This window comes from Panthera pardus, unplaced genomic scaffold, assembly GCF_024362965.1.
Source record: "Panthera pardus isolate Hobbes unplaced genomic scaffold, ASM2436296v1 HiC_scaffold_8, whole genome shotgun sequence".
In the NCBI taxonomy this organism is placed as follows: domain Eukaryota; kingdom Metazoa; phylum Chordata; class Mammalia; order Carnivora; family Felidae; genus Panthera; species Panthera pardus.
Window position 1 is genome coordinate 4665020 of NW_026527013.1, and position 18520 is coordinate 4683539.

The 18520-nt window shown below is 55.1% G+C and overlaps 1 protein-coding gene across 2 annotated transcripts; it reads right to left on the bottom strand.

Annotated features, from left to right (window-relative positions):
* Window positions 1-6847: 6847 nt before the first annotated feature.
* Window positions 6848-18246, bottom strand: KHSRP (KH-type splicing regulatory protein). Of its 2 annotated transcripts, XM_053897670.1 has the most exons (20): window positions 17874-18246; window positions 16179-16275; window positions 15527-15565; window positions 15129-15168; window positions 14165-14214; window positions 13847-13918; window positions 12917-12974; window positions 12447-12621; window positions 12162-12260; window positions 11734-11832; window positions 11518-11620; window positions 10730-10830; window positions 10458-10602; window positions 10210-10370; window positions 10004-10113; window positions 9538-9626; window positions 9233-9430; window positions 9051-9128; window positions 8799-8959; window positions 6848-7672 (listed from the first exon to the last, which is right to left on the bottom strand). In XM_053897670.1, exons 1-20 carry the CDS (start codon window positions 18129-18131, stop codon window positions 7664-7666), a joined length of 2142 nt encoding a protein of 713 aa, XP_053753645.1. In that variant the 5' UTR covers window positions 18132-18246; the 3' UTR covers window positions 6848-7663. The 2 variants fall into 2 exon arrangements, with proteins under 2 accessions (XP_053753645.1, XP_053753644.1); XM_053897669.1 differs by having other exon boundaries at window positions 6848-8959.
* Window positions 18247-18520: the final 274 nt, after the last annotated feature.

An 18520-nucleotide genomic window follows, 5' to 3' on the forward strand; every position in this document is an offset into this window, starting at 1 on the left:
GTAATTATTTTTTTCTGTGTAGTTATGCATGAAAGTGACATTCGGTGGGGGGACATTTGTTTCAATTTGGTTTGGGATATTAGGGAGTGCTTTCATTTTTTTTTTTTAAAGTTTATCTTTGAGAGACAGAGCATGAGTGGGGGAGGAGCAGAGAGAGAGAGAGGGAAACAGAGAATTGGAAGCAGTCTCCAGGCTCTGAGCGGTCAGCACAGAGCCTGACTCAGGGCTCGAACCCACAAACCGGGAGGTGAGATCATGACCTGAGCAGAAGTCGGATCAAAGTCAGAGCCACATAAAAAGGTATGCTCGGAGAGAGCTTGTTTCCAACCTTTCCTGTCCACTCTCCACCCCAGATTGTGCCCTCCTTTCCGCCATGGAGAACCATTCTCATGAGTTTTTTTTTGTTTTTCTTTTTGTTTTTTTTAAGTTTATTCACTTATTTTGAGAGAGTGGGAGAATGCAGGGGAGGGGCAGGGAGAGAGGGAGGGGGGAGAATCCCAAGCAGGCTCCACACGTCAGCGCAGAGCCCAGCTTGGGGCCCGAACTCACAAACTGTGAGATCATGACCCGAGCCGAAATCAAGAGTCGGACACTTAAGCGACTGAACCACCCAGGCGCCCCTCTCATTAGTTTGTGGTTTGTCCCTTTGCTGGTGTTTATTTTGCAAATATAAAGCAAGTGTGTGTGTGTGTGTGTGTGTGTGTGTGTGTGTGTGTGTGTGTGTGTATGTGACACAGAGATCCTCCCCACACGAAAATTGGCGTTCTGTACATACTAATCTTCATGTTTAAAAACTTTACAATGTATCTCGAAGATCTATCCGCGTTGACGACTTCCTTGTCTCCTTCTATAACTAGTATCCGTTGTGTGGCACTTCCATTGTTTATTTAGCTGAGTTAGTACTTGTAGGACCACAGACCATAAATCGTGGGACAATTTATTGACAGACAAGAAGCTGTTTGCAGTCTTGTGCCACTACAATGTCGCACGAAATGACCTCGGCGTGTCATTTCGTATTTTTTGCTAGGATCTTTTGATAGGTTCTTCAGGGTGGGTTTGCTAAAGAGAAATGTGTCCACCATTTTGCGAGCTGTCACCACACTCTTTTGCATTGCCACCAGCGATAGAGCAAAAGGTCCTTTCCTCACGCCTACACCAACAGAGGATACTGCCAAACTTCTGGGTGTTCTTCTGACTTGTTAGGTGTGAAACGGCATTTGGGGGTAGTTTGAAATGGGCATTTCTCTTACTATGAGTGAGATCACACATCTTCCCCAAAGTTTAAGGACCATTTTAATTTCTTCGGGGTGCTCTTTATCAATCTTTAGCTATCTTTGTTTTAAAAAGACAGATTGTTGGTCTTTTCTCCTTGATTTCTAGGAACTCTTTATATATTAGGGCTATTAGCCCCCCACTTTGTCAATTATCTTTTGACCTCACTTTATGGTATCTGTTTGCCATGTAAAAGTTATTTAAATTTTTTTTTAACATTTATGTATCTTTGAGAGACAGAGAGAGATGGAGCATGAGTGGGGGAGGGGCAGAGAGAGAGGGAGACACAGAATCGGAAGCAGGCTCCGGGCTCTGAGCCGTCAGCATAGAGCCCGAGGCAGGGCTTGAACTCACAAACCACGAGATTATGACCTGAGCCGAAGTCAGACGCTCAACCAACTGAGCCACTCAGGCACCCCTATTTAAAAATTTTAAAATCATATTTATCAATATTTTGTTATTTCTTCTTAGACTTTAAGACTCCCCCTCCCCCCCCCCCCCAATCCTAGGCTTATAAGGGGATCCATTCATGGCTTATTTAGTACTTGTATTACCTTATTTCTTTATTTTATTTTATTTTATTTTATTTTATTTTATTTTATTTTATTTTATTTTATTTTATTCTATTTTGTTTTATTTTATTTTATTTTTTTAATATTAATTTTTGAGAGAGAGAGAGACAGAAACAGGGCACGAGCAGGGGAGGGGCAGAGAGAGAGGGAACTCGAAGCAGGCTCCATGCTCTGAGCTGTCAGCACAGAGCCCAATGCAGGGCTCAAACCCACGGACCATGAGATCATGACCTGAGCCAAAGTCGGATGCTTAACCGACCAAGCCACCCAGGCACCCCTGTATTACCTTATTTCTTACATTTCTATCTCTGATCCATTTGGGACTCATCTTAGTTTTGGGGACGAGGTAAGTGTTCAATTTGATCTTTTTCCAAATTGTGATCTAGTTGTCCCAGGATCATCCAGTTGAAAGCCTGTCCTTTCTCCATTTTGGGGGGATGCCACCCTCACCATACAACATTCCATATTATCCTTGGGTTAATTTCTGGATTCCATTTTGTTCCAGGGGTCTGTTTGTGCCCCTGCACACTGCTGTTTCCGGCATGGTGGCTTTAATAGGTTTCAGTAGCTGGTGGGGCTGAGTAGTTCCCGTCTCACGCCCACCATCTTGCTTCGCTTTGCCTACGTTCTTCTGGCCATTTTCTGCTTGTTTTTGTATTTGAATGTTAGAATGAACCAATTAGACTAAAAACTATCTTATGTTGAAATTATAAACTAATTTGAGGGGCGCCTGGGTGGCTCAGTTGGTTAAGCGTCCGACTTCAGCTCAGGTCATGATCTCACAGTTCATGGGTTCGAGCCCCATGTCGGGCTCCGTGCTGACAGCTCAGAGCCTGGAGCCTGTTTCAGATTCTGTGTCTCCCTCTCTCTCTGCCCCTCCCCCACTCGTGCTCTGTCTCTCTCTGTCTCAAAAATAAACATTAAAAAAAAAAAGCAATTATAAACTAATTTGAGAACGCTCACCTCCTTTATGATGTGGTCTTCCTATCCAGGCACATTTATATCTTCCTCTTGTTCCAAGTCTCCTTTGAATCATTTAGGAGTATTTTGTCCAACTTTTCCTTAGAGGTTGTCCTTAAGACTTTGCACATTTCTGGAAAAGTTTTGTCTGAGCACTTTTTAAAGTTAATGTTTATTTATTTTTGAGGGAGAGAGAGAGAAATGGAGTGTGAGTGGCAGAGAGAGAGGGAGACACAGAATCTGAAGCAGGCTCCAGGCTCAGAGCTGTCAGCACAGAGCCCGACGCGGGGCTCAAACTCACAAACTGTGAGATCATGACCCGAGCTGAAGTCAGATGCTTAACTGACTGAACCCCCCAGGCGCCCCTTGCCTGAGCATTTTATATTTCATCTTGTTGCTGTTGCAAATGGGGCCTTCTTTTCTAACTGGTGATTTTTGTATACACGTAGGCTACAGACTTCTGTGTGTTAATGCTATATCCTGTTATTTTGTCAAATTCTCTGAAGTCTATACTAGTTTGTTGATTTTCTTGAGTTTTCCAAAAATATAATCACATCATCTGCAAACAGACATTGTTTTACCCCCTTCTTTCAAATTCAGGTCTCTCAAATTGATTTCCGTAATCTCATTGCTTTAGCAAATCTTCTTATACCTTCCTAGGTCACAGGAGCAAGAGTGGGCAATTTTATTTTGTTCCCAACTTCAGTGCGGAAGCAAGTTTCCATTAAGATCCTGGCTGAAGATATTTATCAATTCCTACCCTCTTAAAGAATCTGGAATGCATGCTGAACTTTGTTAATTGCCCTTTCTGTGTTTATGAGGATGATCATATGACTTTTCCCTCCGATGTGAATACAATAAATTGTATTGAACCATCCTTGCTTTCCTGGAATGAGTCCCACTTGGTTTTTGTTTTGTTTTTAATGCACCAGTGGAGTCTATTTTACAAGGAAATTCTGGAGGAACTAGTAGGAGGTAGAGCTCACAGTGGGCGGCCATGGAGATCTAGGAAGGTCTTCCTGAGACCAGTCAGGGAGGGGAGGGCAGTGGTATGGGCAGTGGTGAGCTGGGGACTCTGCCTTGCCCAGCGAAGTATCTGGGCAAAAGGAAGGCAATTGAAGACTGCTTAAATCTATCTTGGAAGGAATATTTCAATTCAAATACCCACCAACCTAGAACTAAGAAATGGTACATCCATAGAGCAGGATTCTGTAACAATCAGGAACTTCCTTAACGTGCCGACACGGAGTCATCTTGTGATACGGAGCGACCAGGATTGAAGGCAAATCAGTATCTTCACCACTTGTACAAAAAAGGAGGAAAAAGGACATCAGAACCAATTTGCTTGTATGGTATATGCCTAAAATAACTCCAGACTGAGACACAAGAAACAACTCCTGGGAGGCTGAAACTGGGTGGCTGGGGATGGTGAGGAAGCAAGTCTTCACTCTTCCCTGTTAGCGTTGTTTACTGATGAGCTCTGCCAATGTCCTACCCATCCAAAAAAATGAACACGTAAAACACACACTTGGAGCTAAAAAAACCAAGATGAACCCAGGGGGGGTCCACACAACCCTAGACTCCTGATCTCGGGGTCGGTGGGGTGGGGGGGTGGTCAGGGAGCCACTGCACCTTGCCTTTTCCTCATCCAGCCCCTTTGTGGGTGCGGAGGTGGGCCGGGCCCCCGACCTCATCATGTTTGATCGCTCCATGGATGCGATGGTCTTCAGAGTGTGGCATCGGGGCGAGAAGGAGCACCGGGTTCGTGACTGTGAGTCGGCCCTCTGCCAGGGCCTAGAGACATACGACACCCTGTGCGAGCCAGTCTTGACCTCCTACCAGCAGAACAACCTGCTCCGAAACGTGGGTACTCCCTGCTTGCCACTCACCCCCAACCCCCCACCCCCCAGGGGAACAAGTCAGGGGTCATGCCATGGCCCCACATCCTGGACCTCCCTGGGCCTGTTTCCCCAGCGTGTACACTGGGGACTTTCATTTCTCCCACTGGGCAGTAATAAGCACAGGCCGTGGCCTTCCAGCTATGACGTTTGGGTCTAAACAGAGTGACTGTCTCCAGAACTGCAACATTAAATACATTTTAGAACGTATCTACAAAACCTAGGATTATGACAACCCGTTAACCACATTAGCCATGGCTCAACTCCTATCCAGCCATATATATTCTTGGGGCAGGGGGGTGGGGGTGGGGAGCAGGGATATTTTAATTCTTTTTTTAATGTTTATTTATCTTAGAGAAAGAGAGCATGAGCAGGGGAGGGGCAGAGAGGGAGGGAGACACAGAACCCGAAGCAGGCTCCAGCCTCCGAACTGTCAGCCGGACGCAGAGCTTGAACTCACAGACTGTGAGATGGTGACCTGAGCTGAGGCCAGAAGCTCAACCGACAGAGCCACCCAGGCACCCCAGGGATATTTTAATTATTAAAGTGACCCACCCAGTTTCTCTGCTTTTCTCTCCGGTGGAAGGTAGGACTGCTGCAGAGGCTAAAATGAACCGCGTGCCCTGTGCAACCGGCTCTCACCGCCGAGGGTGGGATGCGAGGGCAGCAGCCTGGAGGAGGCAGTTCCCCACACCATCCTCCCTCCCGAGGCCTGCTCCAGGGGACAGGGTCTCCACCGGGCTCGGGTGGCCGAGTGGCCAGCTGTGATACGGAACGCTGTGTTGCAGCCCTCCTGACCGACCCATTTCCCTCTTCTCTCACTCGCATGGCTCTGGCATCACACCTCCCGATTCTTTGTGGGCTCTTAGTGAAGAGGCCTGCTAACCTGCTTCCGCCTCAGTGGAGGGCTGGAGGACAGGGTCCCTGCTGCTACTCAGAACTGACCTCTTGCTCCCCCTCTTCTAGATCTTGGCAGAAGCTGCTCCAGAAGACATTTTGCCCAGTGCCGCTCTGTCATTGAAAGGCTGCAGTGACGGGAGGGGCTGGGGGCTCTGCCTCTCCCCTCATCCCAGAGCCCACACAGGGCTCAGAAGGGGTGCAGGGCCTGTGAGGGAAGAGACCTGGTGACAGGAGGCCAGGCTTTAACCCAAGCTGACTCCCCAGGAGACCCCAGACTGACAGCCCCTTTCTGGGCCAAGGCAGCACAAGGGTGGGCTGACTGGGGGCCACCACCCACAGAGGTAGGTTCCTAACAAATCTGGATGAGGCCTTGGGGGGGCTGCGAGCTGTCGAGGGCTCCAGTGGCGCTGCCCTTGGGGCCTGTGGGCCCAGGCCTCTGGATCCTGAATGGGAAACCGGGATCTGTGTTAGCATCCAACTACACACCCCAAAGGAACCCTACAGCCATCTAGTAGGTCTCAAGATGGTTACCCCTCGGCCAGACAGCTCAGATGGCCCCTCAGCTCACTCTCCCATCTCCCGTCCTCATCCTTGGGAGGCCACGGCCGCACACCAAGCACTGGAACTTGTGCCATTTCCCTTCACAGGCCAGGTTTCCACCTGGGGGGACGCCGACAGACTAGGACCCAGCCAGGTGCGCATCAAGGCGGGTGGGACTCCCGAGAGGCACAGCCATGGGTTTGCTGTGCTGGCGGGCTGCATCCATGGAAACGCCTGTCCCCAGGGACCCTCCCGGGTGCCTTGCTCCCCATGTTCCCAGAGGGAACCGGGGCTCAACCTGCTATTGCCCTTTCTGCAAGGCAACCCAAGAAGGGCAGTCTTCGGGGGGCCCACACCCCACTCTTAGAGGCCAAGCCCTGTTCCTCTTCAACTTGTTTCCTCTACAAACACAACTGCGGCCAGCACGCAGTTTTTAGACAAAAAGCACTTTATTTAACCAAAAAAAGGGGAGGGGGTTAGGAAAGCACAATGCGCCTGCAGAAAACTATTTTTTCTTATAATTCTTTTTCTTAAAAAAAAAAAAAAAAGAAAGAAAGAAAGAAAGAAAAAACACAACACAAAGCTTGTAATTTCCAATCACCATTATCAGGCTTTTACAACATCTATAAAGAACGAACAAACATCTGCTTCAAAACTCTACAGGGGGAGAGAGGAGAGAAAGAGACGGCACCCAGCAGACACGGGGAGGTTTTGTTATCATTTATTTGTGAAGTTAAAAACGAGCGATAAAAAGTAAAAACTGCCATACAATTTTTTGTTTTGTTCTCAATTTGTTTTCAGTTTCAATGTCCTCTTGAACAGTTGAAACACAAGACCAGTCCCGGGGGGGGGGGGGGGAGGGGGCGGCGGGAGGGGCTGCAGGGGAGCCGAGCGAGGCAGGAGGAAAGAGGAGGAGCAGAGGCCGAGGGGCTCGACTGAGGGGGGAGAAGGGGGGGTCCTGAAATAGCAACACCTGGTCCAAGGAATGTTCCAACTCTAACTAAAAAAAAGAAATAGCAAGAGTGACTTTTTTTCCTTTTTAAAAGTTTATTTTAAAAACACGAAGAGGGCCAAGGGTGGTAGGAAGAAAATGAATTGCTTTCCCCTGAAAGAGGCAGTTTCAGGAAGGGATAGAGATTTTTATATATATATATATAATTTTATAGGTTTTGTTTGCTTTTTGTGTTTTTTATATTTAAATTTTTTTTTTTTTTTTGGCAGAGATTTAATTCTATCTTCTATGGCTGGCTCAACATGAAAGATCCCAATTTTGAAAGAAAAAAAGCATGAGACACACAGAATGAGCGAGAGAGTGAGAGCCCAGCATCGCCCAGGGCATGACCTCCAAGCCACTCACAGCGAGGGCGCCCCCAGCACCCCCCACGGCAGCCATCGCTCTCTCGCCAAACAAACGAGGGAAAAAAAAAAAAATAAAGAACACAAAAAAGCCCCCAAACAGAACAAAATGGAAAAAAAATAATAAAAGATTTTCACAGATGAAGAAGTTCACATTCATTCGATTCATTGAGCCTGCGGAGAGGGAAGAGATAGGAATCGGTCACTACGGGGAGGGGAGGAAGGGGCGGGAGACTGGGGGGACGGTGGCGAGGAGGGGGCCAGGAAGCCCCTCCCCTGAACCTGTGGCGAGCTGTAACTGTCTAGGCAAGTGCTCCGGGGAACTCGGCCGAAGTCAGACTGGCTCCTTGATGGAGATGGAGGAGGAGGAGGAGAAAGAGTGACGTAAAGACCAGGAGGAGAGAAGCGGGGTGGGGGGGGGGCCGCAGAGACAGAGCAGGGCGGGGGGGGGGGGGGGGAGAGAAGCGCGCTTGGGGTTTGGGAGGGGGGAGGGGGGCCCTCTGTCCTCAGGAAGGCAGGTGCTCCGGCGCATCACAACATGACAATGTCAGAGATCACGGTGTCCCCACAACACCCCTGTGAGGTAGGTTGGAAGGTGGCGGCGATCGTCATGCCCACTTCACAGACAAAACCGGGACACAGAGGCAGGCGCGAGAGCGGAGGAGGCAGAGCCCGGGGAAGGGGGCGGAGAAGGGGGTGCGGGGGGGGGGGGGGGGCGCCCTGGGGCCGGCCCCCTTGGCAAGCTCCCCGAGTCCCAGCAGAGCCAGGGCTGACCCGCGCGGGGGCCGCCTGCAACACACAGTCACTTGGACACGGAGGAAAGACCGTGGGGTTAAAAATAAAAGAATGCCAGGAACAAAACCCAAAAAAGTAACGCGGAGAGGGGAAAACACATCCGTTTTCTTCCCGAGTGGCCAGATTTTGAGTGAGCGAGTGAGCAGCCAGGATGGCGACCGACGTCTGTGCCGCTGGCCTGCCCCCCCACCCCCAGGACTACCCACCAGTTCAACAGTTCCACCTTGTATTGGTTTCGCGCTCTCCCCCAGCATCGCGACAGCGTGACACAGGAACAAGCGGGCCGGCGCAGGGAGGCCTCTTCGTTTAACCTCTGGACCCAGCGCACACTTCCCCAGCTCGTGGGGACTCCCGGAGACCTCTGGCCACACGGCCCCCGCTGCAGGCATCAAGGACACACCCCGCAGGGGAAGGGATTTCCGGCGCTACCCACTAAGGCAGGATGGACGGTGGCCGGGGGTTGGAAGGAAAAAGGAGGAGGAGGAGGGTGGCAATTCCCACTTGCCTGCTGCTGTCCCTGCTGTGTGGGTGGAGGCTGGGGGCCGCCGGGACCTGGAGTCTGTCCGTAGTAAGCGGCCTGCTGTCTGTAATATTCAGCCCAGGCGGCACTGTAGTCTGGCTGGGAGCCTGGGGGCGCTCCCGGACCCCCTCCGGTGGCCACTTGAGCTGCGGGCAAGCAGAGGGTGAGCGAGTGAGGCCGGGAGCTGGAGGGCCTGGACCCAGCGCTGCCCCGCCCCCAGAGCCCCCGGCAGCTCACCCTGCTTCTTGTAGTACTCCTCCCAGGCCTTCGTGTAGTCCTGTTGTGGCGGTGCTCCGGGCTGCTGGGGCTGCTGGCCTGCAGGAGGGAGGCGGCGGGAGGTCAGAGGACGGACGGCACCGGGACCTGGCTGCCTCTCACCAGCCTCCGGCCTGAGCCCCCGAGTCCGCCCGCACACTCACCGATCTTCTTGTAATACTCTTCCCAGGCCTTAGTGTAGTCCGACTGGCCGGCGGGTGGGGGCTGAGGGGGCTCGCCCTGGGCAGGTGGGGCCGCGGGGGCTGGCGCAGGGCCGGGCACGGGGCCTGGGGGCTGCTGGTAGTAGTGTGAGTAGTAGGCGGCCCAGGCGGCATTGGGGTCTGCGGCGGCTGCAGCTTTATCTGTGGGAGGGCGGGGTGGGCTGAGGGGCGGTGCGGGAGGCCAGCCCTGCCCTCCCCACCTGGGCAGCCACGCCCTGCCCTGCCCTGCATCTGGGCAGCCTACTTACTTGGGTCGTGAGGAGCAGGTGGCTGCCACTGGGGGTAGGTATTGCCCCAGCCCTGGGGTGGGTACTGGTGAGGAGGCGGCCCCCCCGCACTGCAGGACAGAGAAGGGGCGACGGGTGAGCCGGGACTGTCGCTCCACGGGGGCAGGCCCGGCTGGCAGGAAAGGGGCCCGGCCGGCCACAGGCTCCTCGCCCAGGAAAAGGCGAGACGATCAATGCCAAAAGAGACACACTATGCTGCTCTGGGATGTGAAAGTCCCCCAAATACAACCTCCATGAGTTTGCCCATTAGGTGGGAGACTACGGTCAACATCTGTGCTGTCTATGGAACAGGAGGCTGGGCTGGGCCTTGCCTAGGGCCGAGACTATTAGCACATCTTGATGTGAGTGAAAACGGGGCCCGTGGCTCTTCCTGCCAGCACAGCAGCCCCTGAGCCCCAAATCCCAGAAGACGGAGACCAATACTCACTGCGGGGGAGCCCCAGGTGGCCCCTGGTTGAAAGGCCCGGGGTTGAAGGGCCCCATGGGGCCAGCAGGGCCTGGTCCCCCTGGGCCTGGTCCAACTGGGCAGAGGGGGCCCTGGAGGAAGGAGAAGCAGATGGTCAGTGGAAGGAAGGGGGGGCGGTTGAGAAACAGGAGCCGGGTCCAGGCTCTAAGAACCCCTCCCGAGCCCACCTCAATCTTTTCCTCAATGAGCTGCTTGGCGTGGTCAATCTGTTGGGGTGAGCCCCGGATGATGAACAATTTGAAATTGGGGTCCCCGTTGGGCGGCAGCTGTCGGGAGATCTCCACAAAGGCGCCTGTCTGCTGGTTTATGGCTTTCACATTTTCGCCACCTGTGGGAGCCACAGGCAGTGAAGGGCAGGCAGGAGAGGGCAGGAGAGGAGTGGAGTGCATGTGGGGCGCAGGTGGGGCCTACTCACCTCGGCCGATGACCAGCCCACACTTGTGAGTGGGGATGGAGAAGGTCATCTCTCCACCAGGGGGGCCCCAGTTGCCTTGGCCCCTTCCTCGCCCCCGGCCCCCCGGGGGCATGCCAGGACCCCCTGGAGGGCCTGGGGGTCCACTCTGCAAGACAGGGAGGAGAGGGAGTGAACACAGAAAGCCAGCCTGGCCCCTGGACTCCTCTGGTGGGGCCGGGCCAGCCCCCCGCTGCACCCACCAGCTGCTGGCCGCACACCCCGGTGCCACCTACCCTGAGGCTCTGGAGGAGATCATTGATGATCCGTGCTGCGTGCTCACACCGGTCTGGGGGCCCCATTATGTGAGCTATCTTCTCGGGACCTGTCCCATCATCTGAAGCCGGCACCCACAGAACAGAGATGGATTTTAAGGAAAAGCACAACACCAAGCCCCCATAACACCGCCTCTGCGAGATAGACATCGTGCCAAGCCAGGTGTCAGAAATATCTCGGGCTCAAACTGCCGCTCACCACACTCCCAAGTATTGAGGAGCGGGCGGGAGATGCCGGTGGGCCCACATTTCCAGATGAGAAAACCGACCACTTAGGACAGGGTGGCAGCCGAGGCTTCTTCCTGTTTGGGGCACCCCGGGACTAATAGGTACCTTTTACTGAGCTAAAAAGGACAACAGACCTCTGAAAGGCAACAGAGCAATCCTTCCTCCCCACAGGCCTGCCACTTGGGAGACTGAGCTGGGGCAGTGATCTGATCTGGTCCAGGCCGCCCCCAGTCAGGATGGGCTACGTGGTAGGGAAGAGGAAAAGGGACAGATCTGGTGACAGAAGACATCGCCTTTGGACTTGGGAAGTGTGTTGGGAAGTGTGCCCCTCAGCAACTGTCTCACATGGCTGTGCCCTCTTCCGCTGTGGCGAAGGAGGCACCACAAGGAGGTCCCAAACTCAACAAGGTTCACACCGGGGTGCCAAGGCATCTCAGCGGACTCTCGGAAGACTCCCTAGGACACAGCTGGTGGACACAGTCGCCCTCCAGCCAGCTCATCTACTCGGCGAAGCCCCTGACCTTGCTTAAACTGTATCCGCACACCAGCATCATTCTGGATCTTCTTGATCATCTCTCCGCTCCGGCCAATAACCACCCCGACAGAATGCCTGGGCACCGGCACCTGAGGGAGGGGTGGAGGAGGGTCCAGCTGGGTCCTGTCCCCACAGCTGTGGCGCCCTCCACCCACCACACCCAGCCCATGGCCCTCCATCATCGGGGTAGGCCCGCACTCACGTCAATGCCCCCGCCAATCCGGGATCCGTACTCGTTCCGGTCCCCAAAGCCACCCTGGTCACGCTCCCGGAGGATGTCCATCACCATCTCGCAGGCTTGCTGCAAACACACAGGGCACGCTCTACTCCAACACCGCTCCCCCGGCGTCCCACCACCCAAGGGCCCACGGGCCGAGGCTGAGCCCACCAGCGCCCCGCTGAGCTCCTGCCCTGCCGTCCCGAGAGAGGGAGGAGGAAGGATGGCCAGCAACCCCCATTTTCCAGATAGGAAAATGAAAGATCAGAGTTTAGGCCTCTTACTTGTGTCCAGCACTGGGAGGGACAGCTCAGCATGAGAACGCTCTCGAATACTGCTTCCCCTTTCAATCAAATCCCGAGCCCCATCTGTCACTCACTTCTCCAGGTGCCCCAACACCCCGGGGTTCTCACCTGCACTTTGTAAGGATCCCCAATGATGCGAAGAGGCTTGTCCACGTTCGTGTTCTGGGAGCCATCTTGAATTAAAATCATCTTCACTCCAGCTCGTTCCTTCACAACCAATGTGGATAGTCAGTGCTGGGCTTTCAAAGGACTTTCTGGGGCTAGTGCACGTGGGTGGGGCAGATATGACCACAAGGGTAAGAGGCTCTGGCAAAGCAGCCGGTGGGGTATGCACACGCAGATGCAGGAAGGAGACTTTCCTGGGACAGGAGGAGCTTCCGTCCCAGCCCTCACCTGCAGCTGCTTAATGGTCTCGCCACCTTTGCCGATGACCAGGCCAGCCTTCCCTGCGGGGATCATGATCTCCTGTACAGTGCCGTTCTGGCCCCCGTTGGCATTGTCGTGGAACTGTCCTGGGGGGCCCCCACGACCCCGAGAGACGATGTCATCCAGCATCATCTTTGCTTTCCTGGGAAGGAGAAGACTGGGACTGAGACACCTGAGAGAGTACTGGCCTGACAGCCCCGTCCAGCTCAAAGGGAAGAAGGTGAGTCCGACACGCGTGTCTGGCAAATGATGACGAGGAAGAGGGTCCATCCCCAGGGCTAGGGCTGGGGCCATTCGGGTTGTTTTCCCAGATCTTCGGAGTCAGGGGAATCGAAAATCAGTACAGTCCCTGGCGAGGGCGACGCCCCCAACTTTCCAAAGGATGGAGAGACCTTCTGCTTGCTCCCCTCATCACAAGAGCCCAGCAAGGGACTTACTGGACAGACTCCGGGGCTCCTGTCAAGGATACGCTGCGCTCTGGTAGGCCACCGCTGTCTGGAGAAAAGAGACAGGGTCAATGCCTTTCTGAGTCTGTGGACACCGGAGAAAGGCTTTCTATGGAGATGACGAAAGTTGCACTACCAGTGGCCACTTCTGCCACCATTCAGTGGCCTGACAAACCACTACCTTGCCAAACACCCGGGAGGCTGCTCTATGCAAGACCAAGGTCAGGAAGCTCACAGTCCAGGAAAGGCGAAAGATCTTTCAGGGACAAAGACGAGATGGAAGATGTCCTGAACCTAGGCCACTTCTGCCACCGTTGAGGACCACACATGCACTCTCCACGGCCTATGAAGGCCACTACGTTAGAGCAAGTCCTCAGACACCCCTGCACAGCAGTCCTTGCCTGGCCTTCAAATCTAGGCCTGGCCTCAAAGTCATTCCCTTGAATGCACCTCCCTGCTTCACACGTTCTCACTGATTTTCCACCAGGTGCTTAGTTCAGATGGTGACTTAACTAATCGCTTAGAGCAGGATCTAAAACAAGACTTTTTTTTTTTTTTAAAGTAGGCTCCAAACCCAGCATGGAGCCCAATGCGGGGCTTGTACTCCCGACCCTGAGATCAAGACCTGAGCTAAGATCAAGAGTCAGACGCTTTATCAACGGAGCCACCCAGACGCCCCTAGAACAAGACTTCCTATATTCAATTTTCGACTCTCCACGTCAGCCCTCCCCCTGCAAGCGTACAATGGAAGAAACCAAAGTTGCAGCCACACCGCAGGGCACTGTGCTGTACGAGTGGAGACCCTGCTCTGAGCCCGGCACACAGAAAGCACTCGGTGAACACCAACCCATTTCACTTCTGTCCTGTCGGAGTCCAGCCCAACCCCCCACGCCCGTCGTGACACAAGTCTGGCTCTCCTACCTGGAGAGATCTGGACTTTGCAGCCTGAATCCTGCTGGATTTTGTTAATCTGTTCACCTCCTCTGCCAATGACTAGGTGGAGAAAAAGGAAAAAATAGAAAGGATTGGTGAGGGTACCCTAGCGCTGAGAAGACTGTGGCAGGGGTTCCTGGCCTCCCCTCCCCAGAGAGCTCCACCATCCTCCCTGCCCAGAGTGGACAGGTGAGAGCGGAGCGGACCACAGGAGGCCTGCTCAGACCAAAGGCTCTGGGCCAACAGGGGCTCCCAGGGTGCGGTCCCTGACAGGGCGTGATGGGCATCCCACAGTGACCCACTCACTTAGTCCCACCATGCCATCCGGGACCCTGTACTCTTCTGTCATTGAAGTCCTGCAAAGACAGATGGTATCAGTCTCAAGTGGGAAAGAAGACAGGGGGAGGGGAATGGAAGAGACGGGAGAGTCTCCAGCAGAAAAGGCCGCTGGAAGCCAGAGCTCCTAACATGTTCCTAGGCCACAGCTCCTAACCTGCAGGGTCCTTGGTGCTTCCAGCCTCTGGCCCTGCTTCCCACCAAGGGCGGGCCTAAGCAGAACCCTAAGAGAGTACAGGACCCCCTCTCCCCACAGCAAGCCACTCAACCTCTCAAGCACTCATCTTCCCCATTTGGGCCGTGAGAGGCTTGGTTGAGGTCAGCGTGGCCCCTGAACTAGTGCTGTTCCACTGATTCAGGACAAGAGCGAACACTCAGACCGTTTACAGAATTCCGATAGTCATTTCAGGTCTCTAGACTCAAAAGAAAAAAGATCTGTATCTTTTTCACGTCCTTTCTCTAGTAAGCCCTTACTATATTTTATGTAATTAAAAAGTGAAACAACGTGGTCCTTCACGAACAATTCTATGTCAGATCCACTGGACTCGTTCTGGGGGGCAAAAAAGTTAAGAACCCCAAGCCCCATCAGCTCTCAGGGCTCAAACATTTGCAGAAGGCGGACAAGAAACCCACGGCCAGCCCCCAGCCCTTCTGGGAAGATGGCTGTCTGCTGAGGGTCTCACCACAGTGCACAGAGACCACCCCCTCCTTCATCATGGCCACATGCTCCCCTCCCCTCCCTAGGCCCTACACACAGACCAACATAGGAGCAAATGCTGCTCCTCTGCCTCCTGGGCCTCTCTCTGGCCAAGTAGCAGTGGGGACGAGGCCGTAAAACGGTGTACCCCCCGACACAGCTCTCCCCACATCAGCAAGGAAGGCCAGAAGACAGCTGACAGACGAGGAAACAAGCGTTCTCCAAATCGCGACTTACCTGGGGGGAGGATGGATGGGTCCAAGTTGAGAACTGATGGCTGCAGAGAGAAAACCCAAAGCAAAGATTGGCCTGGCTCCTCCTTGGGACCCTGAACACTGCTGGCCCCCCGGCACTCCTGCCTGCGTGAGGAGTGGCTGGAACTTACTAGAGTGCTTCTGAGCCTTCCTGAGCGCTCAAGTGTGATAAGCCCACCTCACATCAGCACACCCACTGACTGTCCCTGCCTCAATCTCTGGGGGCTCTGGGATCCCTAGAGCTCATGGACCCCAGATGATGAATACCCAGAGCCTCCACAAAGGACAGATGCCCTCTGCCTAGAGCTTCCAGCTCCCGACTCCTAAAAATCTCTTAAGACCCTGACACTGCCCTCTGCCTGCATCATCCAATGGACTTACAGTCTCCCTGGGAAGCCAGTTTCTTGCTCTCCGGTTGGTCTGTGAAAGAGAGAGGATGTCAGATGCTGCACCCACCCACCCACAGCTGCCTCAAATCTGATGCTGGTGCCACACGGCCTGGCAAACAACCCCCCCTCCCCCACCCCCACCCCCAGAGCCCAGACAGGAGAGTAGCAGGGACCAACCCCAGAAGAGGGACAGACTTCCATCAGTCCCACCACCAGCACTAAGGGTGAAACAGTCCTTCCGAATGGGAACAAGGACGGCAACACTCGAGTCCAGGGGCAAGGAGGGCCGGGGTGAAAGTCCGGTTTGGGTTGATCCCCACACTGATCACTTTGGCTGCCGTGGGCAGTGCTGCATGCCCTAGGGCCAGCCACACTGCACTTCGGTGGGGCCTCGATAAAACCGTGAGCACTTCCCAAGCCTACCAGAAGGGGAGGAACAATCTTGAGAACTTACAACTTGGACCTAGTCACAATCTGCTCCTCTCAGCCACCTGATACCCCAGAAAGGCAGCCCGAACAAAAAGAACGAACAAAGCTGGGACGGCTGAGGTTTTAAAAGACCAAATGGCAGTGGGCTTCCCCCTGACCCTGAGCCAAACAAAGGCCACCCCCAGGCCTTCCTCCCAGCAGGTAGTTACAGTTACCTCCATCTTCTAACTGCCTCTTTTGGCCCCCAAAACCAAAATCAGGAGTGCTGTTATTCACTGTGGTAGCAGCGTCGCCTCCAATTTTGGCTGCGATCTAGAAACAAAATTGTAAGCACACAAGATTACCACCAAAACCCAACCTTCCCTGGTGCTCGGCTCAACTTCTCGGAACCTACCCAAGGACTCAGCGTTCGAGAGTCATCCAGGAATTTCAAAACTCCCTTTCTGGATGAGATTTGTACCTACGCTGCTCGTGATCCGACGGGCAAGCCACACTGATCTGTTCTCGAGAGGGTCCCCAGGTTGCCTCCACGAGGGAACCAGGGAACCAGAACGTGTGACTGTAGCCCCACTCTTCTGAGATGTTAAAGAGCACAACTTTCCTTTATCTCCCTCACCCTCAAAATCTTTGTATCTGTTGAACAAACTGTAGGGACGTTTTTGCTTAAAGGCATCTGAAACCTTCGTTCCACCAAAACAAAAGACCCTCTTGGGGCACACATGTTACATTTTAGACACATGAAGAACAACTTCAAACAAGCCTGATCCAACAAATTTAAAACCAGAGTCCGTTTGTGGGATTATCACAAGTTTTCCAAAGAAACACAAACCATGAGCTAAGCTGAGGATCTATCTTCCACCTCTCCCCATTTTTTTTTTTTTAACACTTGGGGGCCAAAGCTCTTAGGATGAAGACTTTTTCCTATTAACTCTCCCCGTTGTAACTGCTTCTCAGTTAAAGCACTTGGGTGGGCGTCCAGATTAAGTGCACATTAGAACCCTACCTGTCCCATCTCATAGGTGAGAAAGCCACAGACCACACTGGGCGGGGAACAGGGCGTTCACCTAACGGGACCTCCCACTCTGCCCTGGAGGCACTGAACAACCCAGGGAAAGCACTCTTGCGGGAATGCACTCAGTGGGCCCCCAGCTGGTCGGCTTCCCGGGAGGGCGGCAAAGTTCTCCCATTCTACAGGCCTCCTTCCCTCCAGGACGTGGGGAGGCCGCAAATGGAGCCGGGGAGGTCAGTCACACCAGCATGTGACACCTCCACGTTACCATCACGCCTCAAAACACAGTGGTGGGACCCTCCCCCCTTTCCAAAAGAGGCAGACCACGCTTTCAAGGCACCGGAAGCATCAAAAAGAGCCAGCCCCTATGCCTACCCTCCCCATTTCGCCTAAGTGCTCGGCCGCTCTGATAGCAGAAGGGTCCCTCTTCCACTTTCCAGGCTGAAGAGGAAGAGCTGTTTTCCTCTCGAAGTCCCTTCTTCCCGGGGAGCAGACAAAAATGCGACTGGGCTGGGGGCAAACGGGGCCCTCTACCCTGATGGGGAGATGAGGGCAACGCCAAGACCGTCCCCCGGGGAAGGTGGACACTTTGCTTCCAGGAGAGGGGAGCACGCCTTCGGGTGTCCTAAGAGAAGGGCTCCCCAAGTGAGTCCCCGCTTTCCGGAGCCCCTTGAACATCCAGGGGCCACTCCTGGCGACCCCCCGGACGCCCCATGCCCCTGCAGGGGGTCACCCGCTGGGGGCCACTGGAGACACCCCGAGCGGCCCTGGCCCCCGCCTACCGCCCCACGTGACCCCGCGGCGGCCTCGCCCCCCCCCCACCCGCGACCCCCGCGCGCGCGCGCGTGACCCCGCCCCCTCCCCCGCCCGCGCGCGCCCCTCAGGCCCGCGGCCTCCTCACCTGGCGGGCCCGCTGCACGGCGTCGGCGAAGGCGTCCTTGCGGATCCCCGGGCCTCCCCCGCCGGGCGGCTGGGAGGGACCCCCGGCCGACCCCCCGCCCGGGCCGCCGCCGCCGGGGCCGCCGCCGCCCCGGTCCCCCGCGCCCGGCGGGCCCGGCGGAGGGCCTCCCCCGGCGCCTCCCGCTCCCCCGGCTCCCCCGCCGCCGCCGGCGGGCGGCGGCGGCCCGGGCGGGGGTCCTCCTGTGCTGTAGTCCGACATGGCGCGGCGGGGCCGGGCCTGGCGCGGAGGCTGAAGCTGAGGAGGAGGCGGCGGCGGCGGCGGCTCAACGCGGGAACAAGGCCTCGCTCCACACGGCCGCGGAGCACTCTGGGAACCCAGCGGCTGGGAAGACGACGAGGGGGGAGAGGGACGCCCCCTCCCGCCGCCGGCGTGACGGACGGCGCAGCCAGGCCAATGGGAGGCGGCCGCCGCTCCTGGGACACCAATCGCGGGCTCCGGAGGCGAGCGGCCAATCGGAGTGCCGCGAGAGGCAGTGGGCGGGAGGCGCCGCGTGACCGACAGCTCTCGTAGGCAGTGGGCTGCCGGCTGCCGGTCCTGGGCGGGCAAATCGAGGAGACCCGAAAGGGCAGGAGGCCCAATGAAGCGGG

Coding starts and splice junctions, on each gene's coding strand:
- KHSRP (XM_053897669.1), bottom strand. CDS start 18,131: ATGTCGGACTACAGCACAGGAGGACCCCCGCCCGGGCCGCCGCCGCCC. Junction 11,621..11,733: donor GGATTGGCGGGGGCATTGAC/GTGAGTGCGGGC, acceptor CCCCTCCCTCAG/GTGCCGGTGCCCAGGCATTC. Junction 9,129..9,232: donor AGAGTATTACAAGAAGATCG/GTGAGTGTGCGG, acceptor TCCCTCCTGCAG/GCCAGCAGCCCCAGCAGCCC.